The sequence below is a fragment of the Manacus candei genome, unplaced genomic scaffold (genome assembly GCF_025592945.1).
Source record: "Manacus candei isolate 608988 ecotype Guabito, Panama unplaced genomic scaffold, ASM2559294v1 h1tg000014l, whole genome shotgun sequence".
In the NCBI taxonomy this organism is placed as follows: domain Eukaryota; kingdom Metazoa; phylum Chordata; class Aves; order Passeriformes; family Pipridae; genus Manacus; species Manacus candei.
This window is the reverse complement of record NW_026138062.1, coordinates 1,478,467-1,506,208: the sequence shown is the minus strand read 5'-3', so window position 1 is coordinate 1,506,208 and position 27,742 is coordinate 1,478,467. Positions and strand designations below refer to the sequence as shown.

The following is a 27,742-nucleotide window of genomic DNA, read 5'->3' as shown; positions in this document are numbered from 1 at the left end:
TTTCATCTTTTTCTATATATTGCATATGATAAGAACAAAACAGTTACGGTTATCTACATACATATATATAAGTGAACAAACACAGTAGCAATGACACTTTGGCACCGCTGCATAATTTTCTGTGGATTCAGCTATAAATCCTGCTATACAGAGCCCAGAAAAAGGGAAGCTTTTTTACTTAAGAGGATTTTTCCTACTGTCATACTTTCTTTGCCAGAAATTGTATTGGTATCTCCTAGAATACACTTCTTTATTTTTTTTTATTATTTTATTTTATTAATTTTATTTAATTTTTTTTTATTTTTTGAGATGTGCATTGGTGTGCTTTGAAATCACCTAGGCATTCACCTAGAGAAACTGGCAGTTCATGGCTTTGCTGGGTATACACTTCATTGGGTGAAAAACTGCCTGGATGGTGAGGGCCAGAGAATAGTGGTGAGTGGAGCTACATCCAGTTGGTGGCTGGTCATTGGGGGTTCAGTATTGGGGCCAGTCCTGTTTAAAATCTTTATCAATGAGCTGGATGAGGGCCCTTAGCCAATTTGCAGATGACACTGAGTTGGGTGGGAGTGTTGGTCTGCTGGAAGGTAGGAAGGCTCTGCAGAAGGATCTGCACATACTGTATCGATGAGCCAAGGTCAAAGGTGTGACGGTCAACTGTGCAAAGTGACAGGTCCTGCCCTTGGGTCACAACAAACCCACGTAGTGCTACAGGCTTGGGAAGAGTGGCTTGAGAGCTGTTCAGCAGGAAAGTTTTACAGCTGGCCAATGGCATCCTGGTCTGTATCGGAAATAGTGTGGCCAGCCAGACTAGGGCAGTGATTGTCCCCCTGTACTAGGCAATAGGTGAGGCAACACCATGAGTACCGTGTTCAGTTCTAGGTCCCTCACTTCCAAAAAGACATTGAGGTGCTAGAGTGTGTCCAGAGAAGGGTAACAGAGCTGGTGAAGGGTCTAGAAAACACGTGCTATGAGGAGTGGCTGATGGAACCGGGGTTGTTTAGTCTGGAGAAGGTAAATATTCAGGCTAAAGGGGTACCTCACTGCTCTTTACAACTACCTGAAAGGAGGTTGTAGTGAAGTGGGGGTCTGTCTTTTCTGCCATCTCCAAAGTGAAAGGATGAGAAGAAATGGCCTTAGGTTGTGCCAGGGGAAGTTCATATTGGGCAATAGAAGAAAAATTTTTACTGTAATTTTAGGCACTGGAATAAGTTGACCAGATTGGAATCACCATCTCTGGATGTGTTCAAGAGTTGTCTGGATGTGGCACTTGGGGACATAGTTTAGGGGTTATTATACTTGTGCTAAGTTGATGTTTGAACCAGATGATCTTGAAGGTCTCTTTCAGCCTTGATGATTTTGTGATTCTGTGATTCTGTGAACTTGTCTTGTTACAAACAGATATCTCTCATAAACTTATACTGATTTTCTACATTCCTTTAGTTGTAGACTTGAAGTCTCATTCTGAGAAACACGTTATATATCAGAGTTACTTTCAACAAAACAAAGAAAAATGCATTGTTTAAAAGGTATAGAGCAATCTATTTTTCAAACTCTAGAAATCTCAACAGCTTGAAGCTGTTTCACAAGTCTTCAATCCATGTCACTTTCTTCAGTTAAACATATTTTCCTTGCAGGCTGCCTTGTTTATGACAATTTCTATTAAAATTTCCCTATTAAACTATAGGCTTACCTATAATTCAAGTTGTTGATCTGCTTTTCACGCTTGCTGCCTTACATTGTTAAGCACTATAAGGCTGTCTGTCCTCTTCAATTTGTTTGAATAAGTTTTTGTGGTGTTTGGAGTGTGTTCTAACCTACGTATGCTCTTATATCTCAGCATCCTCACTGTATCCAAATGCCTTCCAGCTGTCTGCTAAGGAGGAGTGCTACCCCTCAAGACTCAGTCTTTTTCTCACTCTTTTCCAAAGGAAGTGTTTTGATTTGAGAAGTTAAATTTATGATTTCTGTTAGGAGATGTTGAAAAAGAACTACACTTTGTCCTCCTGGCAGAGAACGGTAATGTTTGTGGCAGCCTTCATGCTTTTAAAATTTCAGACCTCCTCCTGAGAATCTTCCACTGCAGCACAGATAAGATTTATTTTTGTTGTTTCATTTAGGATATAATATACCTTTGTACCTAATTTGGATTTGTGATCTTAGTGTAGACCTCGTGCTAGAGCTTAAGAAAAACCATCAGGTATTATCATCTGTGACTGACTGAAAAATAAGAACACAATATTTTTTATACAAGCTATTTGATTTTTTCAATCAAAGAAAACAGAAAAATAAGTTGAAATTTCTTGATATAACATTTAGTAAGATTAATGATGTTATAGTTTCAGACTTAAAATTGGCTTATGTCTGATGGGAGGTCTGGCAAACTTTCATCTTCCATGGAAACTACATTTATAATAAATGTGGACCCCAGTCTTGATAGTCTAAGATTGAAAAGCAGAGTAGCTCATTCTGCTTTAATGGATGTCACTTCATTTCTAACTCAGTTTTTTTCCTGAGGATCCTACACCCAGTGGGGCAAGTAAATTGAGTTACTTGGAGTGCATCCTTTATAGAAATTTGAAATCTATCACTGTTTAAAGGGTAGCTGGAAAAGCAAATATTTGAATAATTAATTTCAATGTTACTTAGAAGTAAGTAAAATACATTGTTATTTTGATTCTGGTCCTAACTTATGTATATGGAAAAAACATAACTTACTATTAAAAAATAGTATACAGCCATTGCAGATACAGATACATAATTTCATTTCAAAGAAGAGCAGGGTGGAGATGTTGGGTTCTATAAAATATTCCATTTCCCAGATTGTTTCATATTTTTTTTGATGAATCAGAAACTGTCGAGTGCAAATATGCATTGTGTATTTCCACCACAAGCTTTTGGGAAACCTCTATTTGTTTTTTCCCCAAATCCTTCAATGGTGACTGATTAATCAACAAACTTTTTTTTCTTCACCTCCTGCTGGAGAGATATTGTAATAATTCATCTAAAAATTCTGTTATTTTTCTGGGTAAGGGAAACTCATTATAATCTTGATGCAGTGGTATTTCAGAGGAGGAAAAAAATTAAAATGAAAAAAAAAGTTTTACTATGAGAGTGACCACACACTGGAAGAGGTTGCCTAGAGATTTTGTGTAATCTCCACCTTTGGAGTCATTCAAAACCAAACTGAACACAAACCTGGGCAGACAGCTGTAGATCATCCTCTGCTGAAAAGAAGGATTAGACTAGATGATCTCCAGGCGTGCCTTCCTGCTTCAAATATCCTGTGATCCCTGCTCATGGCTCTGTGACTTAGATTAGTTGAAAAAACTTTCCTACAAGGGCACATTAATCTCTTGAATTTTGTGGTATCGCTTCATGGCAACAGTTTCATTTTTCCATCAATATAAATGAATTAATTACAGATAAAGTACTGCAGTCCCTTAGGACTAGGATACTTGGTCCATCTCTTTGCTGATTTGAGATGGTGTGAATTCATTTTAATAGGCTAATACTGAAGAGCAGTGTTGTTCATGTATTTCAATGAAAAGGAACAGCTAAGACACTCCTCAATGGATGTATCTCTCTGGTTTATAAATCTATATAGATAGTGCTGTTAATTTATCTTGTGAGGTGTTTCCTTTTTACATTGTGTAACAACTGCATGAGAATTGAAGGGTCACTCATCACCTAACTTCCCAGGAGCTCGTTCCCTTGCAACAGGCACTCGTTATGACTGCCTGGCCTTCCCTGGAAAGAGAGCATTGACAGCAAGAGAAGAGCAAAAGCAGGGAATTCAGAGAGCTACTCCTTCTAGTTTTCAGGTTTTGGAAGGATACATCCCTCACTGACTAACTTACGGTTCACTTTAGAATTTGTGCTGCCTAGTGGGGCTCTCCTTTACTGAGATATTTGGAGCCACAGGCATTCTTAAATTTGTGTTTATTTTCTTTAAGAATCTATATGTGCAAGAAAAATATATGAGCTTCCACGCAGCTTGAGTTCCAGACACATCTCTCTAGTTACCATGGATTGCATCTAATCAAGATCTTTGTATGGTATGTGCAGCTGTCTAGGAGTTAATATGATTCTTCAGAAAAATATATTATTTCATTGGGAATATAGGTCATGAATGAGCACAAAACTCTTCAGCATTGCTAAGAGTTTGTCCATAGGGTCTTCTACAGAAAGTCCTGAGTTTGTATTTCATAGCGTTAGCCATACCATGCAAGATGTAGCTTCAGAGACGAAACCACATTAGTGTTAGCAGCATGCTTGAGTTGTTGAATTCTGTTAGGCATCTGTATTCATGCTGATAATGTAGCTTTGGATCTAGCTTTGTCTGGAAAGACTGTACAGATCAATCCTTAGAGGTTTTATCTCCTTCCTAGCAGAAGCAGAAGGATGGAGTGAAGGCTGATATGTAATTTCTTACCCTTTAATGTAGATGCAACCAGTGTCTTGTTCTGTGTGGAACTTTTTACAAGGGCATGTAATGATAGGACAAGGGAGAATGGCTTTAAACTGAAAGATAGTAGGTTTAAACTGGATATTAGGAAGAATTTCTTTACTGTGAGAGTGGTAAGGCACTGCAACAAGTTGCACAGAGAGGTTTTGGGTGCCCCATGCCAGGAAGTGTTCAAGGCCAGGCTGGGCAGATATTTGAGAAAACTGTTTTAGTGGATGGTGTCCCTGCCCATAACAGGAGCATTGGAACTAGATGGTCTTTAAGGTCCCTTCTAATTCAAAACATTCTGTGATTCTATGAAACATGGAATTGCACTGTTTGACTTGTGACAGCATTTCATGATATTTTAGATCTGCGTGCATACACTACTCTGTCTGCCATTCTAAATTTGCCTCCATTTGGAAACTATTTTAATTTGACATTTTTATGTGGTGGGGAGGTTATTTTCCCTAGAATTATTTTGATCTTCAGTGTCATAAGTCATGTGATCATGTAATTTTGATACAGCTTGCTGTGAAACCTCAACATTTGTTACTTTTGCCTTTAAGAAACACTTTCATGCATGTGGTCTTGCATGGGTTTTATGTATAGAAAATAGCTGTATCCATCTGTACTACAATTTTTCAGATCAAGGTCTTTTAGGGGGAAAATGCCTATGAAAATAATTGCGGTTGTAATATAGAATCAGAAGCATGGAATCACAGACTACTTTGGGTTGGAAGGGACTTCTAAAGGACATTTAGTCCAATCCCCCTGCAGTGAGCAGGAACTTCTTCAACCTGTTCCAGTGTTTCATCACTCTCATAATAAAAAAGGTCTTCCTTATATCTAGTCTGAATCTACACTCCCTTAATTTAAAACCATTTTGCCCTGTCCTATCAACATGTTGCACTTGGCTTCTCTTGACATTTGAGGTGGGGATTGTTTGGTTTTGCATGGAGATTTTATTGTTCTTTTGAACACTGAACCTCTCCTCAGCAGTGGTGGCTTTTTTAGGGTAAGTCTGAATTGTCTTTCAATTAGATACTAAAAGTGAACTGGGGTTCTGTGCATGATTTTATATGTATTTCTTATACTGCATAAACTATTCAGTTTGTGAATAGTTTTCCCTTGTGTCATGAAATTTCTTGGGAAAATACATTTCTTTTTCATTAATTGCGGCTATAAATAAAGTAGTGGAGAAACAGATAGAGAGGAGTGCAATGTTTCCTGTTGTGATCTTTGAGACAGGATGGATGAATGAGTCATTCATTTAAGTAGCAGTGATGATAACGAAGGCTTCAAGGAAGATATTAAATTCTGTCATTGTGATCTGCCTGTGCTCAGACTCCAGATCCTGAAAGTGACAATCCCAGAATGTCCAGGTCTGCTGCAGCACAGTCTGCTCTGGCAGTTGCCTGCTGCTGCCTTGCCTTGTTGACCCCTTTTACCATCAAAAATTCTGAAAGCCAGACCATTACTGTGCAAAGTGGAGAGCCCTGACGTCTCTGGCAGTGATGCTGAAATGCTGGGGAGAAGGCAAGGCTGCTGCTCTTGGGAAGGAAACAGAGAGTGACTAACTTTTTAAAATAAATGCTTTATTTCTGTAAGTGTGCGCACTTCAAGAGTTTTGATGTGTTTTTTATGCTACTGATGTTATAGTACATGTGGTGGCTGCTTGTTTTCAGCTGATGTCTCCACTGCTCTTTTTTCTCTCACAACTGAGTATCAGTTTCTGCCCTTGTCTTATCTACAATTTCCACCCCCTATAACTTATGCCTCCCACTAATTCTCACAGAAAAATAATGAGTTCTGGTGATTATTTTCCCTATTTTTACCCATTCCTTCAGCCACAAGCCTCACTAGCCTCCCAGCTCCAGGAGGGGTAAATGAAAATAGCAATGAAATTAGTAATTCTTCTGTGGCAGACTCTTATTTGCTGCTGTCAATAATCTGCCATAACTCAAGTTCCTCGGGAGAAGGGTTAAAATCCAAGCAATTGCTAGAACTTTACATCTTCCTGCACAGGAATTTAATAACACACCAGTCTTTCCGTTGCATGGAGCTACTGAGAGGAGGCTTAAATATAATTTTCTTATGACTGTATTAGCAAAGAGGAGCCAAATCACCTTCTTATATGAAATAAATGCTCTTTAGATCATTACTGCTTGCTGTTATTAGAAAACCAAACCAAACAAAACAATAGATTTGTAGAATTAATTGCTTCTAAACATAGAATTTAAACTGTTTCTTTTATATGTCTGAGTAATTTTGGGTACTTTTCTCTATAACAACAGTAAAAAATCCTACACTCATGCTAAATTTAAAGCCATTTTGACAAATTTAAGCTGCTAATACCAGGCCCATTTTGTTTCTCTAATTAAATGTTTATGGTAAGTGTGGAATGCTCCATCTAGGCCTAATTTCCAGCTGAAATCAGGTATGACAGAGATTGTCAAACTCATTGTGTTCAATCTGGTTGGCAGTAATGTGAGAGGGGAGATGTTCAGGTTTTTTCTTATTTGCTAAAGAGAACTCTGACATTTCCTGGAAAAGGGCTGGGATGAATTTTTGATAATCTATAAAAATCCATAAAAGTAAACACAACTTTAGCATGCTAAAATCCAAGATGGCATCCTGGTGCTGGAACAATGTTTCTCGCAACTGGGATTTGCCTTCTGTCTGTTCTCTCATATCACTTCAATCCCTCACAGTGAAAGTCATGAAAAACAGTGCTACTTTACACACGTTCCAAAGCTTCCTGGTTCATCTCCAGTGCTTGTTGTAGATATGCAGGTCCAGGTGCAAGTTTAACAACTGAGTTTGGCTCCAGGGACAGCCATCTTCTTCTTGCAGGACATGGGGAGTTGTGGTTTTTTTTCATAACACAGCTTTGCATGCTGACTGCTTTTAATACACTGGTTGCTAATGCTCTTCTTAGGTGTTGTAATCCTGCTTCTTCCTTGTAGACAAGTAGGTGGATTGCTAATGAAGGTGTAACCATGCACTGTGATCCTGAATGCTCTCTCTAATTATAACAAGTAAGCAAAGAGTAACAGTAATTTTTACTGAAAGGAAGATCTAGCTTGATTAGACAACCAAGTGGGAACATTTCTTCTTCAGGTCTGTACAGTCTCTCTAATTGTGCCACCATGCTTCCCATGTGTTATGGTCACCACTCAATCCTTATGAGCCATGGCAGTTCAGAGGTGGTTTAGTGCCAGTGTATAAGTAGTAAGGCGGCTATAGCAGTGACAGAAAAGTTGTTCTTAGACAAGAAAAATCAGCTGAACCATGGTGGTGCAGGAAATAGTGTTTCTTTCTGTAGACTCAACAGTCTGTGCAGTGATACATTTCTTCATAGTTCAGCAAGGTGAAGGTCTTGATTAATCTGAGCTGTCTTCCTATGGAAACGGGGTCTGTTTTTTTATTATTATGGAAAATGTGTTGGCTCTTTCCATAGATAAAGTACTTTTGACTTGGACAGGAATTCTTTTGTTTTTAGAGGACAATACAGCATTTCTCTCTCTTCACACCACTGCTTGACCTAGATGTTGTGTTTTAATTCTCTTTTAATGACACTTTTCTTCAAATTGGAAAAATTTTCCTGAGAACACCTGGGTTTCACTTTTCTGGAGCATCTTCCTCAGAATTACTCATCCTCACCCCTTTGGCATACTTTTGTGCTTTCGAGATTAATTTGCCTCCTTTTGCTGAATGGGCGTCACAGGTTCTCCTTACTTTGTTCTTTTGTTTGGCAGATCATTTCACTTTCTATTTTCTCACCATCACCCACTTATTTTTCTGTGAGCTCTGATGCCTACCTGCTTCCCTTATCTGTTCCTTAGTGATAAGAGCAGACCTATTGCTCTCTACAACTACTTGAAAGGAGGTCGTAGCAAGGTGGGAGTTAGTCTCTTCTCCCAGGTAACAAGCTATAGGATGAGAGGAAATGGCCTCAAGTTGCACCAGGGAATGGTTTAGCTTGGATATTAGGAAAAGTTTCTTCACCAAAAGGCTGGTCAGGCAGTGGAACAGGCTGCCCAAGGAAATGCTTGAGTCACCATCCCTGGAGGTATTTAAAAGACATATAGCTATTGCACTTAGAGACATGTTTTAATGGTGGACTCTGCAGTGCTGGGTTAATGGTTGGACTCGATGTTCTTAAGGGTTTTTTTCCAACCTAAATGATTCTGTGATTCAGTGATTTGCAGACATCTTTGCTTTTCTTTCTTTCCAGTTCACATTTGAATTTCTCAGGGTGCTTGGAACACTCCGAACTCATCCTTCAAGCTTTATTCTTTATTTCTGGGTTTGCTTTTGTGTCCTGACTTCATGGCCAAAAGTTTTCTGTTCTTCTCATCTAAGAATGTGCTGTCAAAATCTTTTTTTTTTTTTTTGTCAGATTTACGAGTTTTCAGTTAACTCTTGTATTATTTCACTACCCACCCAAATTTTGCCTTCATCCTCATCTGTGCCTTTAGTCTTGGGACTTTAGTTCTTTGGTGAAACCTGTTAGATTACATTTCTTACAGATACATGTTCTAGAGAATGCTTACCATAGTGTAACTAGATGTTGTAATGGTCTTCTCATCATGTCTTATCTTCTTCTGCCTTGGCAACCATTCGGATAACTTTTTCTACTCCTACCTTTAAATGCAAGAGCACTAAAAAGTGGGGAAAAGCTCCCAGAGACCTCTCACACTTCTCAATTCATCTGAAATTTCCCTGTTTTACCAGTGAACTTTTTATGACTAAAAAAGTACTAGAATTACCTTCTGTGGGTTTATTTCACAAACCTGGTTTATGTGAAGGATTGAGTTCTTTCTTTCCTCTCTGCTGGAGTAGCATTGCTCTAAAGTTGCAAAGAACTGTTCCTAAATAGCTACAGTGGGTAGGGAGTTGCAGCTACGTTCAGATTTCTGTAATAGTGACTACTATCTCTGGGAACAATATGTTCTCCATACATTCAGTAGTGGGAAATAGGAAGTTTTAGCTTGCAATTTAGTGGACCTGTTTAGAAGAAGTACTTTGGGGGACACAAATTGCTACAGCAAGTGGCTTTGATGCATTCTTTCTCTTTTTCTATCCAGAAAGATAAAATCACTCAGGCTTCACTCAATAGGCCCAGATTTCTCCTCTAAGTTGATCTTTCGCTTAGCAGGTTTTTGTTTTTTTTTTTTTTTCTAGAAACTGTTGCAGTGAATATTGCTTTTTCCTTGAAGGATTAATTTTTTTTTTTTTTAGCCAGCAATCTCATTTCTGATGAAGTTTTAAATATTTAATAAAGCAATTGGTCTGTAGAAAGCACTATTTGCATTGTCTTTGTGTTTTACATGATGACTGAGATTGACAAAGCAGTATTTTGTGTAATATCTATACTTATTTCCAAAACAGCAGAGGAGAGATGTTTTCAATTTTGCATAGAATTCCCTACAGTACTTATCAGGCTTTACAGTCTTAACCTTTTTAATCAGTTGTAAAAGATCCTCTTACTCTCTGATTTATATAATAGACCTTAGCTTTTCTATTTTTTGCTTCATTTGACTTCAGAATGTTTCCAAGGCTATAAAAAAGTGACATTTTGGTAATCTTATTTTCATCTTAAATTTTTCCATGGATCAATATTGACAACATTATCACTTTTGAAACAGTGACTTTTAAAGACAGAAAAGATTAGACAAAATCCTTAGAACAAAAGAGATACAATATTTAGTATTAAGCATATTACTGAAATTTTCCTCAAAACCTTATTGACTGAAGTTTTCAAGGGATTAGTCATGTGTTTTGAATTCTCCAGCTGCTGGAGAGCTTTTAAAGTTTTCTGGGGAACACTGGGGACTCTTTCTTCTCTCTCCTTCCCTCTTATAAGAGAGGAAATGCGGGAAGAACTGCAAGTTATACAAACTTCCCTGGCACTCCCGGAGGTTCATCTTGTGTGGTAGTCTAATTGTCCCTGCACTAATGTGAAACATAAATTCTTGATTCCTAGTATCCATTCAGTTTCAAGTACCTCTTTTGCCCATAGGTGGTGTTTCCTCTTGTCCTATCCAGAGGGTTGAGGCTCTTCCAGACAAATCAATATTTTCAGTGGGCTGCTCCACTGAGAACAGACACAGACTGCTGCATTTTGTGTCTACAACTTAAGCACACACGTAAATCTGTGGCAAAATGAAAATCTGTCAAAATGAAGGTCAGTTTCAGCCAAACTAGAAATCTTGGCAGGAACACATCTTATTTCACAGTGATCCTTCTAGAAATTTTGAGGCTAATTCACACTATAAACCCCATTTCTTGCTCTCAGAACTAGCAAAAATATTAAGGTATAGGCATTTGTTTTAGAATTGAGGTCTTCATAACACCTTGAGTTAACAAAGTAAAATAAAATGCCTACATTTTAGTGTTTCAGAGCACTATTGTGTTTGTCAGGAAGGTTTGGAGACTGATCTGTAATTCAGATTTCAATCCAAATTTTCTGTGGCAGAGACAACGAAGCTCTCACTACTAGGCTTTGATGACTTGTTACATGTATTTCAACTAGCTTGAAAACTGCCATCACTAATTGCTGGGTTTTATTCAGGTCATCCAAACATCATAAATACGTGCAGCTCCTAATTATACCTGTTCTCTCTACCTCTGTCTTACCAGTGTCCTTGTCAGTGCATGAGGTTGTGTCAAGACAGATGCTCAGTGTTACTTTCAAGGACTTTAAATAAGTACTCACCCGTAGAGTGATATATAATGTGCCTGGCTAGTCCTTTGATAACTCTTGGGTCACTGGTTTGTTATTGCCATGCACTCTTCTTGAAATATGTAAACTCAGGGTTACCTGCAACAAAGAATTTACTACTGATACTTGAAGTCATACAGTGGGGAAATAAAGGATTGTGTTGTTTTCTAAAGATAAAGTTTGCATTTAAAAATCTGTTAGTCCTTCATTCAAACTGCTTCAAAAGCTGTTATTTCTTCATTCCATATTATGCACTTTTCCTCAGAGACAGCCTTTTTGGGTGCCAGGAAGAAACATTATTTCTCAGATGACATTACATTTGGGGAAAAGATTTTAAGAGCTGTAAGACACTGTCTCTATGACAGATTAAATAGAGAGCCTTGTAATGAGAAACTAGTCCACAATCTGGTCAGTTGGCAACAAAAAAGGAAAAATTTGCTTAAAGAGTGAAGGGCAAGAGCATTTTAACTTGGAGCAACTCAATAGATGATGCAGTTGCTAGGTAATGTCTTTCGTTTCTGCAAAAAGTCTTTAGGTGAAAGCTAATCAATAAGGTAGATACAGTGTGATGTCATTTGTTGCCATGGTTTCTGAATTTAGCAGTCTTTTATCTGCAAATAATATTGATGGTTGCTATGCAGTTGAATATTTTCATAATTTTTTTTGCCATTATAAAGCTCTTTAATCTTAGCTAAAGCTTCGAAGAGCAGAGCATTTAAGAGTTTAAATGTTTTAATAGATAGGCTTCTATTACAACCCTAAAATATCTTGAATTTTACTACCTAATAAACAGCAGGCATCAGGAGGAAGTGAACAAGGTTAACATTTTGATGATTAAATTTCCACAAAGCGGTTGACATTTTCCAGTAAATTAATCTGCAAATTAAATATCTCTGTGGAATTAGTGCTATGACTCATTACATGGCAGATCATGTTAAAAAAAAAGGGGTAAGCAGTCAGTCCTCCGGATGATAAGGCAGACAAATGTATAAAGCTCTAAATGTCTCAGAAACCATCATGGCTTCTTGAACAATGGCTTTGTGTTTCATGTATCTTTCACTGTTGGATTGTTCCTCTTCATGAGCTTGGCTTTGGCTAGAAAATATTTTATAACACCTTATGCTAATCATTGAAGAGTTGGACAGGCTGAAAGGGAAATGAGACTTATTTTTCCTGATAGTTGTCGAGGTGAAGGGAAAGCATTTCCAAATCAGATCCTTTAAATCAAACATAACTTTATTCTTAATATTCTATGGAGAAGATGTTAGTTTTAGTAAAATGCTGTGTATCCTTTACTTGATTTATTGGATCTCTTTACAGTAGTTTTTCTTGATAGTTTGAGTCCTTGAAAGCATTTTGGAGGGAAAAAAATGAAAAGAGATAAGGAGAGGAAGAGCAGTTAAAAATCAGATGATGGCTTGCTGAATTCTAGGATTTGTACATCTTCGGTGATGTTTACCATGCTGTCTATTTTTTCTCTTTTTCCCCAATGTACTCCTTCTCCTCCTCTTCAATTTCCACTGTTCTCTGCCTTAACAACACATTTCTTTAGAAAGTGTTTTGCCACCTTCTTTCTCGTCTTCTTCACACATTTCTCTTCTGTGTGGTGATATTGACTATCACCTTTCTTTCAAACGGAGAAGTAATTGCCTTCATAGTCCTACTTGTCTCCTTAATATAGTGAGTGAATTGGCAAGGATGCCTCACAAATGGGAGAACCTGAGGAAGATGTCACCAGGAAAAGTGATGCATACAACTAAAATCCTACTCCTGCAAAGGGGGCAGGGGTGTTCTTGATGATTCCCCTGTTGGAACTCCTCTAGAAATTCCCTGTCGGCCATGCAGAAATAACAGCCTTCAAGGAGTGTATCCTCAAAGGAGTGCTACTGAGAGCAGGTAGATGGAGGAGATATGTCAGCTCCATGATGATCACAAGTATCAAATTAACAATCTCAAAAGGATACTAGCAATGCAGCAGTGTTTCTTATCCAAATGTTTAAAGAGAAGGAGGAGATAAAAAAAAAGAAAAAAGAAAGGCAGCCTGGAAAAGGAGATACAAATCAGTAGTGCTGATCAGCAAGAGCTTTAAATGACTATCTGATGCTAAATCTGTAAAGTGGTGCCATTGAGTGGAATTATCTAAAGAAGTATTTCACTCTAAGGCTGTCACAAAGAAAAAGCATTTACTTCAGATGTCATATGCCAACTATGCAATCAGGCTTCCAGTCATACATGATGTGTGTTCTAAAGCTGGGGGGCAAGTCTCAGCCATTTGCAATTGCTCTTGCATAATGCCTGCTTTTACGATACTAGATAATCGATTGCTCGTGCTGTTGTGAGAGTTTTGTTGTTTGGGATAACATACTTTTATTTCTTGAGATTTTTTTTATTTTAGGGTTACTTGTTTTTTGCGTTTTGGGGTGTTTTGTCCCCCTTATGAAAAAACTAAATTGTCAGACAATTTTTTAGTGCTCTTTCACATCATCAAGCAATTAAATCTGTAAAAGATTAAAAGAAACATACCTTTTCTGTCTGAGAAAATACCCACACACCTCATTATATGATAGACAGTTGGGTATTTTGTGCCAATGAACAACTTCATAAAGCATACATACAATAGTGGAAAGTCTCAGGAAGCTTTAACAAAAGAATTTCTTAATTTGTGAATTTCTGCTGTGTTTTTTAGGCCAAATATTTGCACCAACAGCCTTTACAAGACACTGAGTGTAGGTGATAAATAGACATGGGAATTTAAGTATTCACTCCTAAAAGAAAAGGATAAGAGAAGCTGTACACACAAAATCTCCAGAGCCACCATGACATTGCATTGCACACACCTGTAAAGCCTTTCAAATTCTTCCCAGCCCTTTCACATGGGACTATGATGTTCCATGTAATACTGGTTGGCCCTGTGTCACTGAGAGCTTAACACAGGTTTGGAATAGGCTTTTCAAGCGTGATATGGAAATTAAAATAAAAACAAGTGTAACAGTAAAAGTATTTAGTGAAAGTACCCTGGCCTTTGAAGTCACATATGGGCCTAAGGTGAGATAATGCAATCTGGAATAAATTTTACCAGCTATAGCTACAAGTCTTCAAAGCGTGTGATATAGTTACATCATAATAGTTGAATACAGTAATTTCAACCCTGTTGATAGTGCTGAATGTAGTAGATGATGCAGTTATTGCAGTTGAGGGGTGACTAGTAAGACTAAGAAAAATACAGATATTTAAGCCAGCTAGATGCTTCAGCTATTGTTGATGTTACTTAAATAAAAATCCCAGAACTTGCTGCTAAAAGTCGCTTCAGTGTATAAAATTCTTGAAAAAAAAGTAGTACAAAAATCTGAAGTTTGGAAATTACTTTAGATTTATTAAAGCAATTTTCATTTCACTTTATGTCTGTATGATTCAGCTAAGTTCTTCTCTGGAGCTTTTATATCTTTAGTCGAGGTCTTGGGTCAGTCATGCTGCAAATAATCTCTTTTTATGAGTAACTCAAGGCATGTTTACTTTCTGTATACTGATCCAGAAACAGAAAGTTAGTTCCCAGTACAAATCTAAACAAGCAGTTCTTTTAATAATTGCAGAATGTTTTTTTCTTAGGTATGAGGAGATAAATGCACAAAATTTTTTCATAATGTACTGTAGAAAAACAAAAAAGGTTTGTTGCTTGAACATTCTGTGGAAAACACAATTTTCACCCAATTTTCAAAAGATCTTCACAAAAACAAGCCCTCCACCTCAAACTGCAACAGCCTAATAGAGAAATCCTGTGCAGACTAAGCAAGGAAATCCTTTGTGGTTCTTGTAACTTGTACTGAGATAAGTTCATAATGCTTTCTTAGGAGAAGAAATTTTTTCCCAGCATAACTAAAGGCTACAGGTGACATGATTCATATCTTGCTTGCCTAAAATCCATGCAAGAAGCTAATCTCCAGATTTTCATCATTTGGGTGAAATCAGTCAGATATTCATATGTTTAAAGAGGTTTTAAGGACACTTTTGCACGTATTTAAGATGCTTTCAATGGTTCACTTTTTCTGGCACCTCATAAACTATCCAGCCAACCAGATCTAAGAATTGCCAGCATTTTAAACACAAAGGATTCCTCTATGTAAAAGGCAGATTTTTTTTTTTGTCTAGTCAGTACGATATTTTTATATGATTTTTTTAAACCATTCTAGGTGTGGGAATTAATTCCAGGCTATTTTGGGAGTAGGACATGCAGAACACATGATGCATAGCTGCTGAGAAGTCTGTATTTGTTTTCTGTTTGAGTCTCTAAATTTCTTCACATTGATCAAGCTCAGCTGGAGTGTACTGTTCTTAGCACCTCTGACTGAACAAGACATGATGATATTGTCCGCCCTATTTTTGGCAAGCACTGCATTTTGTTTGCCCATTTTGTGGTGCTGTTTATTCCCTTTACTGGTCTTTTTTTCTTCCACCATTCAACCAATGAATTTTCTTTTACCTTACCTGAAGCTGCTATATGGTATTACTTCCTTTAGTCAAGTCTGCTTCCCCTCATCCACTAAGTCCCCTGAAACTTTGTGACCTTCTGTACAAATCTTCCAACCCCTCTTCTCTGATTTGCCATTTCTGAACATTATTTTAGATCATCTTGTTCACATCCAGCAATGAAATGAGTTCTGCTGGCAGAAAGACACAGTAGCTTTACTGAATGTGCTCAGGTTGCTTGAGATTACTTGATAACAAAGAAATTGCAATTCCTGATAGGCAATGCTTTCAGATGTTAAGCCTGGGACAGCCACAGGGTAGAAAAGTCCTTCCTAAAGGCACATTCCCTTCTGTTTATCATTGGCCTGGAACACCATCTTTCCAGGATGACAATGAACCTGGTTTGCTTTTAGCACATTCTCAGTGCAATTTGGTACAGTATTTCTTACACATTAAAAAAAAAAAAATAAAGAAAGAAAAAAATAATTAAAAGTAGCTTTATTTATTTGTTTTCATTTAGAAGATAAAAATTCAGCATCCTGCACAGAAAAATCCTTTACGTTGTAGAGTTATAGACAGGAAAAGGCAATGAAGTATATCGTATTAATCTTATTATATTCAGTGTTTATTTTTACATTGAAAGCTATTGCTATTTCTTCCTGATAATTTTACTGGCAACAACAGGGTAAAAATGCTTTATTACACAAATTATATACTTATATCACAGTCTTTTAAAATGAAAATTACCTGTACAAAGGAGATTTTCAGTCAGTCTATGTAGGCAGCTGGAATTGGTTTGAATGCATGCAGCTAATGGTCACAGCAATTTGAGTGGGAGCAGGTTTAATGTAAATCTAGACACTGTTTACTTTAGTTATGCTTTCATAAACGTTGGACATGAGGAATGAAAAAATGCTGTAGTAAATGGTGAATAAAATCAAAAGGCATTTTTTAGAATTCTAGAGTCAATTATCTAATGAACTAATGTGTTTTGATGAGATATGGCACCTCAATTCCCTTTAAAAACAAAAAAACCCAACCTAAACTGATCCTTTTTTCAATCTTCAAGTGCTAACAATTATTAGGAATAATTTAATACTCCTTCTGACATCAATGGGAGGAAAAAGTGTGAGAAAATACTAAAAGTGAAGGCAAATAAATGTCTTGTATAATTATTCTATTCTTAGAACCTTGCATTGCAATAGGTAGGTTAAGCTTTTCAACACTAATAGCTAATACAACCTCCATCATAAAGCTCCCTTCATCTGAGCCATCAGATTATGACATTTACTCTCCTTGTTTAGCTAGGAGGAGTGGATACCACTTGCTGTAAAATGTCTGAAGTCAACTGATTTCTTTTTACTCAAGTGTAGCTCTTGCACAGAAGGTTGAGAAGGTGCAGAATATTATAGTAATCCTGTATTTAATTGTTTCTGTATGTCCTGGAATTTAAAGAGAATTTAGGATGTGTTTGGCTTTCCCTGCATAATCAGGTTGCTATGTTAAACATATTATTCTATACAAAGAAAGAGCATGTTTAGTAAGGTGCTTATCCTTTTCAGTACAATGTGAGCTTCAAATTATTTTTGAATGATTGAATTTATTTGGTAAGTGTTTTATCACAATAAATAAGAGAAGAACATCACAGAATAAGGTGTGCCTTCTGATATTTCAGTAGCAGATACATCATATGCAGTTAGCTGTTCAGAATCAATAGGACTTTAATTCTCAGTTAAACTATCTCCTTAGAATGAGCCTACCTTACACAATCTAACCAAAATCTCAGTACTTTTGGAGGCAAAATATTATTTTGAAGCCAGTAAAAAGTTGCAATTATTAAGTGCCACCACTAAATTAATTAACCTTGTTTCTAGTGCTGATCTTGTAACATGTGTGAAAGTAAAGGAATGATAAACAACAGCGGTGTACTAAGCTACTATAACTGTATCTTTGAATATTTAAAAGTGAAGAAACAGTTCAGAGAAATCAGAAATCCTTTTCTAGAGCACTTGCTGACTGAGGTTTTTGTCTATTTTCGAGACACTTTCAGTTCTGCTGATGTCTGCAGTCAGATGATCTAAACCATACTCTGAACTTAGGTGGGAACCAGGCAAAATAAAATATGAAGCACAGATATTAACAAATAATTCAGGCTTTTTGAATATATGTGTTTGTGCTTTGTTCATTAGCTGAGAAGACTGAGAAAGTAAGACCTAAATTCCCTTTGAGCTTGTATCTCTTACCTGAAAAAATGTGCCCTATCTGCCTGGGGATGGGCATCCTTCCATTTTTCTGCTGGTGAAACTGTTGCACGTTACATAAAATGAATAAACATTACTTGCAGCAAGGACCGAGAGGAACCTGTTCCCATTGCAGCGTAAGTGACTGGCCACTGGACTCTCAGGTCATTCTGGCTTATTAAATTAAGCATTACAGAAGATAATGCTTAATTACAGAACATGCAGAATCCTCATTACAGGGCCTTCCTTTGCTCATTCCTCTGGAGGATTTTCCATCTCTGATGACTCCTCTCATCAAAGCAACTTTTGCTTAAACTGATTTTATTATCCTTCAGGCATCCTCTTTATTATAGCAATAGCTGACCAGGGTACCACTGTTAAAGACTCTTTTTTGTTTATTTTATAGAGTCTTCACAGCAGATGGGTCCTGTTCATCAGGTACTTCTCTGCCCATGGGTGACAAACTGTTCTTTGGGACACCGTGATGTGACATATTTGTAAAAACAACCATGTTGTCTAAGGTGGACGCATGGTGGAGAGCCCTAAATAGTAACAACTTAGACTCATTAAAATTCTCTGTATATTTAAGTACTAAGGAATTGTTTTTTTTCAATTTCTAATTTGGCTCTCCCTGACAAATAGTTACAGTTAAGACAATGAAGACAAACAACATCAATTCTTCTGTAGACAATCATATCTTAATTTTTGACATGATTACTAAACACAACTGTATTTAGTGATGTGGTAGATGCACTTCCTATAAGTTTCTTTCTGGAAGGAATATCCCCATATAATTGCCAATGCAGCATAGTTTTTAAACTATGTATATCATAAAGTTATCATGAAGTATTTGCTCTAATTCTCTTTATCAGCATGACTTTTTAAAAATTCTTGCACTTTATGTCCTTCTAGATTGAATTCTGGCATATAGAAGGTCAGCTCAAAGGTATATTTGAGGCTTGGAGCAGCTATAAAATGAACTGAGAATTTTTTTCCATTACTAATAAGATCCCCCACTACTCCAACTGAATTAGACTATTAAAAACAAACAAACAAACAAACACCTAAGTAAAACCAAATCAAACTAAAACAAAACCTCCCAAATAAATATAATAAATTTACATTATGGAAAAAAATATTAAGAATTCTCTGCCAATAGGTTAACCTAAAAGGTTTTATTGTCACAAAACTTACAGTTAGAAAACCTCCATTAAGGTTTTCATTCAGCAAAATATTTCCGAAAATGCTAAAAAAATTAATGTAGTGTGTGGTTAACGATCTGGTTACATAATGAAAGGCTGCACTTGAAGAATTGTTTTTTAGTTTCTAGAAATATTTGCTCCTGCAGTAAATTTGGATTCAGTCAGTAGAGCAGTGGGCAGGCCTAGGCTGAGACTCATTCATGCTGTGATTAAGTTAAATCAAGAGGAGCAGGCTTTTCTGCATCCTAATCCATGTCTCTGGTGGGTTTTTTTTACACATAATAGTCTTTCCCACCAAATGTATTAGTTTTGTCCATGGTTTGGGTCATATTTAGAACATTCTCACACCAGTATTGCATTGAAACAATTTAAAAACATACAGAGGCAAACCCTTAGAAGTTAGTGCCAGTGTTACCTGAAATGAGATTGTCTCAGATATATGCAATGTAAGACTGTCCCTGACATTAATTTTTTTCACACCTGACTATTACTATTTAGCACTTTCAGCACTGAGGGTTTTGGAGTGGAAGATCTGTTGGAGCTTGGATAAATCCGTTGGCCCTTTAAGCTCTGGGGAGCTCTCCTGTAAATAGGTTGATGGAAGGGGAGACTGACAAAGGTTGTGCTTTTGACTTCTGTTTCCTGAGATCTAGACAAGAAAAATTATAGGCATTTGTGCTTTCGAAGTGCTTGGTAGAGTATTTGATGAGTTATGTTTCTGCATGAATAGAGAGTATCTTAGATAACCCTGTGCGGAGACTATTTAATTCTGATCACATTAATATTGGAGTTTCTGAGGTTTGTGCTAAATATTTTAGATCAATTATAGAGGTTAATTATGCAGATAAGCATGGGCCATAGCTCAGTTATACTAAGTTCAGATATGAAAAGGATGCAATGCCAATGATTCCTTATTGTTACTGTTTCCACTAAGATATATCAGTGACATACTGTCCTTCTGGTTGCCATGGAAGAGGAATAGTTTTGGTTTGCTATGTTTTTTGTTTGATTTGGGTTTTTTTAATCATGTTTATGTACACATTTCAACTAATACAGGGTGACTTGTAGTTTGTCTTGGGGGGTAGAGTGTAGAATAAATTTAGGTTTTCATTTAATTTATTTTACTTCACTGAAATGACTCTATCAACTGTTTATTCTTACAGGGAGATGTGAATGTGGCCAATGCACTTGTTTCCCTCCAGGAGACAACAGAGTTCATGGCAAAAACTGTGAATGTGATGATCGACAGTGTGAAAATGCAGAAGGAGATGTCTGTGGGGGTATGTGTTCACTTAATAAAAATAAGAACATAACATAAAATAACAATAACATAACTAAATCTTGACAGTTTATAACTTTCTGTTCTGCTTGATTTTATAACATAATGTCACTATATACGATTGGCATAATTAATTATTATTAATAGATTGCAGATTTTTGTAAGAAACAATCTCTAGAAATATTGAGTATGTTAGTGAATATTTATTTTAAGACTTCAGAAATACTAACACTGAAGTCGATTAAATAAAATTAGTGGCATAAATGTAAGTGCTGTAGGATATCCAAATTCTATCAATGTCCATTAGAGAAGAACACATTTGAAGACATTTGAAGAAGAACCTGAAATATTAGGTAATTTTACTTTGTGTTTAGTACACCTGAGGTTTTGCTATGTTGTAACGTACCTAGAGGTATTAATGACCAGAAAAAATTTTAAATGTCTCATAGTCACTGACAGTGACTATGTTTTCTAAAAAAATCATAAAATATATCGTGAAAGAATCTAAAATGTCTGAGGGACAGTGTCATAGCAATTGAAGATATAGATGGTTTATTTTAGTGTTGACTGTGAAAACCTCACTCAGGTAGTTTTGGATATGTAAATATATATATATATTTACATGGTATTTCAAAAGGAGGCGAGTAGTATTTATCTTAACTGCTGTCATTTTAGGTCTTACTGGCTTTATTTTTAAAATGATTCTTTGATTCTAAATATTGATAAAGTAGTTGGTATGAACAATGACACATTGTATTATAATCCTTATTTCTATGTAAGAAAAAACATACTGTTTTGTGATCCTTGTGTACATTAACAATTTTGACTACAGCAAATATTTCTTCATGCTGTCTTCCATGCAGATTGTAGATATATATAGAAAATTGTGATTTGAATATCTAAACAGCCATAATAATAATTTATAACATTCAGAGTAATTCTGTAATAGGAATGTCTAGGAAAAGAATAATTTTGAAATTTAATTTTGTATAAAGGACATAAAAGTGCAGAAAAGCACTGAAAAGCTATGTGATATTTATTATCAACTAAATAGTTTGGAACCAAAATTCATTATCATTCATGCTTAAAAATATCTCTTCTGTTAATATCACTCATATTTTACATTATTCAACAACAGTGTTTCAGTGTTAATATTGCTAATGATATTGCACATTTTGAAAAATATAGACAAGAATTCCATTCTTCCTTTTTAGGAGGAATGCAGAGATAATTTTGATTTTTAATGCTGGCTAGAACACCTCACACTTAAATGAATAATCACCTCAACACCTGAGCCAGTGTCCAATTTTCTATTGTTCACAAGAAGACAGTCTAGATTACACTTTTACCTGAATAAAGTCTCTCCTTTAGTCTAAATTGCTTTGTCCAAAAAGAATAGCAGAAATGAATGAACGAATTATTTGCAATCCATATGCTTTAAGCTTATTTTCCTCATTTTGGAACAACAAATACAAAAGAGAGACAGGTTATTTTTGTAATATTGGTATTTCATTTCTTGTTCTATTATATTTATAAATATAATTTGAGATCTTTTCAGTTTATTCTAGATTTGGCTGTAATTTACTCCTTCAAGTATGTTCTTATATTGTTGTTATTGCATGATTTCATTCTTTCTTTCATTGTTTTACAGATAAGAACTGGTTTCTCCTTCCTCTGGTTCTGTTTTCATGCCACTGAAATGTTTCTTTGTTTGCACTTTTTTGGTTCTTCCACATGAAGTGTGCTGAGATTCAAATTAATCATGCAGTTCTCTGCCATACATCAGTTTTCCTTCTCTTTGCTGCTGGAGCCCTGAAATGGCTCCTTCCCTCATTTATCCTCTCTCTCTCTCTTTCTTTCCTTACTTTTTTTTTTTTAATTCTTTCTACTTTTTTCCTTCTTTTTTTTTTGCTGCTGTCATATCCTGCAACATTATTTTTTTGACCATCCAGTAGACACTGGATGTCTGTGCTTCTGATCCACCTACCTCAAGAGGCCACCTCACACCCCAATAACTAAGGGGAACACCTATTTAGGTGTAAGCACTAAGTACAGAAATGTTTATCTTCAGAGGGTCCTCATCAGTTGCAGGTGTCTGTTCACTCATCATTTAGCAACTGAACTCCCCTCACCTTCCCTCACCTTCAAACTCATAATATGAACCATTTACTCATTACTCATTTTCTTTCATCTTTCCTGCAGTTTCATTGAAATGTCTCTTCCCACAGTTTCTGACCAAATGTAGGAATTTCTGTCACTGTTTTTCTTTTCAGATCCTCAAGAGCCTCTAGTGTTACTGATAGCTTTTACCCTACTCTTTAGTAATAGTCAGATGTTTTTCTTGGCTATCCCTTTCTTTCCTGATAACATTTTGAACATTTCCTTTGGTATACCATACTTTGCCTATCTCTCTTTTTTGGATATTCTACCAATTTTAACCTTATTTTGCAACTTATCTATTCACTGAACTTCTCTCATTAATTTTGCACTAATAGCAAACATATCTCCCTCTCCTCTTTTTGGGTTTGTCCATGCTTCCATCTCAGCCTGAACTTCTTGACACCTTTTGCTGACTGCTTATTCCTTCCTCTTTTCTTGTCCTCTTTTCATTACTATTTTTCTACCACTGTTGCTACCTAGGCAATCACTGTCAATACATAAGCCCTTGGTAGTAAATCTATCTTTGGAGAAATATAAGCTGGACTCTGTGAATGTGCAGGGTCTGACAGTGAGCACTGAGTGCCGGTAAGCACAAAGAAACACCACCCATGTTTTCAGATTGAATGCATGCTGAAACGAGAAACACGAATGACAACCTAAATGATTTGAATAAGAATTGTTACTGGCTTCCTCTGACCATCAGAGATTGATTAATAGCTTGCTTTCCAGACCAGCTGTCCATGCAACGGTAGAAAGACATAAGGTGAAAGATATGATAAATTAGGGTACAACCAAGTGAGACCCTATTACCATGTTTCTGTATGATCATGGTGAGTCATTCCCTTAAAAATTCATCTGTCCATCAATGCAGTACCAGGAATAGAGACACTATGTCTCCACAAAGGTTGCAAGAAAACTCAGCATAGATTTCACCATAGCACTCTGCTATTAGAAATTGATTCATATAATTATGGAATCATAGAATGATTTGGGTTGGAAGGGGCATTTAAAGATCATTTAGTCCAACCCCTCCCTGACATGGGCAGGGAACCTTTCACTAGACAAGGTTGCTCAGAGCCTCATCCACCCTGGACTTGAACATTTTCAAGGGTGGGAAATTCACATCTCTCAGAAACCTTTTCCAGTGTCTCAACACCCTAATCATAAAAAAATCTCTTCCTTATGTCCAAGATAAACCTCCTGTCTTTCAGTTTAAAACTATTGCCCCTTCAAGGTCTGACTACAGACCCTGAAGTGCCTCTCCCTCTTTCTTATACTCCCCCTTTATAATATTGAAAGGGCACAGTAAGGTCTCCCCAGAGCCTTCTCTTCTCCAGGCTAAACAATATCGACTCTCTCAGCCATTCCTCATAAGAGAGGTGATCCATTCCTCTGACTGTTTCTGTGGCCCTTCTCTGGACCTGCTCCAACAGGTCCAACCATGTCTTTCTTGTACTGAGGACCCCAGAGCTGGACACATTAGTCCAGGTGGGAGAATGGAGGGGGAGCCTCACCTTCCTTGACCTGCTTTCCAGACCCTTCCTTTGTGTTCCCCTTCCTTTGTCTATGCCTCTGTACAGAGACTTATTAAGCGATAGCTGGACGAGATGTCTCATGCAGCTTTTTTGAGATAGGTGTGTTCTACCTAAAAGCCCAATTCTCTACAGTTCAGTTTTTTTCAATTATGTAAGATTTTTCCAGGTGTATTGCAGTGCTGATCCACCGAAATATTTAACATTACATTTTCTTTGGCTTTACTTGGTTCTTTGAGTCTTTCTTGTGCAAGTTAAGTCATTTTGGTGCACCCATGTGACCAGAGAATGTCAAGTTCTTTCTTGGCAAGTCTATGCCACTGATGTACACCAGGCTGGATATTTATTTGTCCTCTATCCTGATGAGAGATACTTTTCTTTGCCCTCTGAGGTTAAGGCTGTGCTGCTCACTGCAGATGTGTCCTGAGCTGTCAAGTGTTATTTATTCCCCTACTGTGTCCAATCATGTTTTCCAGTGATATCATCATTGGCTACTCCACCTCACTGGGTTGACTGTTGTCCATTATGTTCTGTTCTCTTTCAGGACTGAGAGCAGGCAGACAAGAGCTCAGAACAACAGTAAAGATCAATTTGAAATTGATTTGATAATGCTCTTAACTCCATTCACTTTGATTTGTTCTCTGGACAATTATTGGCCTAGGTGTGAGTTCTTGTCATGGAAAAGTAGCAACAATTAAAGGAATAAAACAAAAGCCCTTTTGAGTCCCCTGGATGCTACAAGTTGTGTAAGATTGTGCTGATTAAAAACTCTACAATAAAACCAAACTCAACAAAAATATAAAAAGTTGAAGATCAACACAAATTCATCACTAGGACCACTAGCAAAGGTTTAGACTAATAACAGGTAACTCATAACCTGGTTCTTGCATATTTCTAGGGATGCTTCAATTTTGTATTACATCAGTATATCATTCTGTGCTTCAAATAGTAGGCCACCAATCGAAAATCACCTTAGATGAGACCTTTTAATGTTTACTTATAGATGTTTGCACTGTCCTCAACACTAAGAAACAGATAAGACTCTGGTCATCCCAGTAAACCAGTTCTTTGACTGGCAATGGAGCACCTTGAGAAGTCTGGTTTCTTTATTTTCAAGTGAAAAATTCCACTTTGATGACTTTTAAACTGTTCATTTTGGCCACAGTACATCAAAATACAATTTTCATCAAAATGCAATCCTAACACTGTAGAAAATCCAGTTGTGTAATGTTATGTCACATTAAAGAGTTGTATTTGTTTATACCAATGTCTTTTGGTAAAAGGTTCTCATTAGTTTTAAATTCTGGTTGTAGTATAAAGGCTTATAAAAGTTGAAGGAGATGACATTCTTGGAGCAAATGCTGAGGTAATTCACATTTCCCTCCTTACTCTGGTTTGCCTTTACATCTTTCTCTTCTCTAAGTGTAAGACAACAGTACAGCAAAAACTCTACTTGAGACTTTATGGGAGGGGAAGCTAGTAATTTTTTTAGAAAATCCCTGAGTAAATTAATTTTCACTACTCAGACACATCCTTTCATTAATTTAATTTACTCGCTTTCTCACTCCCACATACAAGCATCAAAGTGTCTGCATTTAATAGTTTAGTCACTTGTGTGTGACACAGATTATAGACAAGGGATGCCACCCATCAAGTTCTCAGTAGGTCTTTTTGTTTCATCTTGACTGACAACAACAAGCTCATCTTTAAACATATCTTTTATATGATTTAGGACTCAAAAGTTAGGGTGATCCTTTTGACATAGTTTTTCTTACTTTCATCTCTGTAAATCTCAGACAAGTCTGATGCTTGTTGTCTGTGCTTCCTGATTTTTTACATTCTTAGGACAGTGCTGATCTTTCTGGGGTTATAGGGAAATGAATTACACAAATTATGTGCTGTGTCTGCGTTGACATCTTTTCTTGTTGAGCACAGAGTCTTCTGCTAACAATTCATTGTGCAAGTCATGATATAATTGTTTCATGAGAGTGCAGGCCTTTTGATATGAAAAAATAATACATTCACTAGTTAACTCCTGTGAAGGTGTTGTTGGTTATCAATGTAGGTACTGGTTTTGACTTTATTCTGGTGCTTCTTCTGGTGCTTGCTTACACATTTCCATCCATACATCATTCACACCAGTCAAGATTTCTGGTGTGAATCCCTAGGTATTGTCAGAAAACAAGGGAAAATCTGGATTCTATAAGGCATACATTTACTTTAAGCCACAATTCCCAGCTTTATGATGATTTAAACTTTTAAAACAGGGACAGAAGCTGCCATATCACATTCTTATAATTAGCGATGGATTCTAGGATTGCACAGTCATCACCAGGATGTGCAATGGTAAGATTCCCTCTCAAAAGATTGGTATAAGTTGTCCCTAATTGTCATGTTCCTTTGAATATAAAATTTTCATTACAATCCAGTCAGGCTAATTAATTGGATTCAGAGGAAATACTGTTCATTTTTTTCTTCTTTTGGAATATCAGATATACAACAGAAAATGTAATTTTTTTTTTAAATGTATGTTCTAGGTCCATACTGCAGAAATCATGAATGAGATTTATTTTTGTCATGTGTTCAGTGAAGCAGAAGCATGATATTTTCAGCTAGCATGTTCTTATGAGGACCAATAAAACTATAACCATAAAAATGAGAGTTATGATTAATTATATACTTCATTAAGCAAAGCTAATATTATGGTACAGTTGCTGTCAGACAATTTCCTTGTTTCTTGCACTAATAGTGCTCCACAGAAATAGAAGTATATAGGACATTTATGGAATTCTCTCACATACCTAAAAACCATATTAGGAGAGAAAAACTATACCTGTCTCTCTCCCAAAGATAGGTTTTGGCAGTGATTGGTATGAAAATTCAGAAATATAAATTCAACTCCTGAGTCTGCCATGGTTTCACAGACCATGTGGGACATAATTGCAAAGTCTGCAGGCACCTAAAGTAAAGCACCTTTTATCGCTTCTGATACCCAAGGCTTCCCTTGCCTGACCCCAGCTTGGCTCCACAAGGACACAGGTGTTCCTGCATAGCTGGTGCCATCATGAGGATGTCCTTTGTGCCTTAGGGTATGTCCAATGGCACCAGGCATCTGAATTGAACCTGTAATTTGTCTGTGGTCCCTTCTATGTTAAAATAAGAGTTTATTTCCTACTGACAGGTTTTTCACCTGTTCTATTGAAAAGTCTTTGGAGCAGGGTCCATATCCTTTTGACTGAGAAATCTGAACAACATTGTCACAGAACACTTATCACAGAATTCACTAGACATTTTTTATACTATTAAATAGAGAAATTCTATTACGGTATTTGTTATTGAGAAATGCAGTTTATTCTCCAGAGGAAAAAACAAACAAACAAACAAACAAACAAAACAAAAAAAGAAACCAACATGTGTTTACTGAGTGAAATTAGATCTAACAAAAGTGAAAATGACTGTGTTAGGTAACGGAGAAGTCAGAGTCTAACTGGCATAAAACTAGTGCGCTTTAGGGTTTTATTTTGACAACATTAAGTAGAGAATTAATGATTCAATGCCTGTGTCCTTGTGCTTAACTGCTTCATCCCAGCTCTGAGGCACATCCAGGGGCAGCAACAGATAAATTCAAAAGGATCAGTATGTATTAGATGTGAGACTACCTATTGTAGCCAGTATAGGTATTAATGAT

At 36.6% G+C, this 27,742-nt stretch overlaps 1 protein-coding gene across 1 annotated transcript in view; it reads left to right on the top strand.

Annotated features, from left to right (window-relative positions):
• ITGBL1 (integrin subunit beta like 1) overlaps positions 1–27,742 on the top strand; it is a 142,734-nt gene that overhangs the window by 100,020 nt on the left and 14,972 nt on the right. The window contains exon 8 of the mRNA XM_051780685.1: positions 20,247–20,363. Coding sequence (XP_051636645.1) covers positions 20,247–20,363 — 117 coding nt within the window. The remainder of the gene's footprint in view (positions 1–20,246; positions 20,364–27,742) is intronic.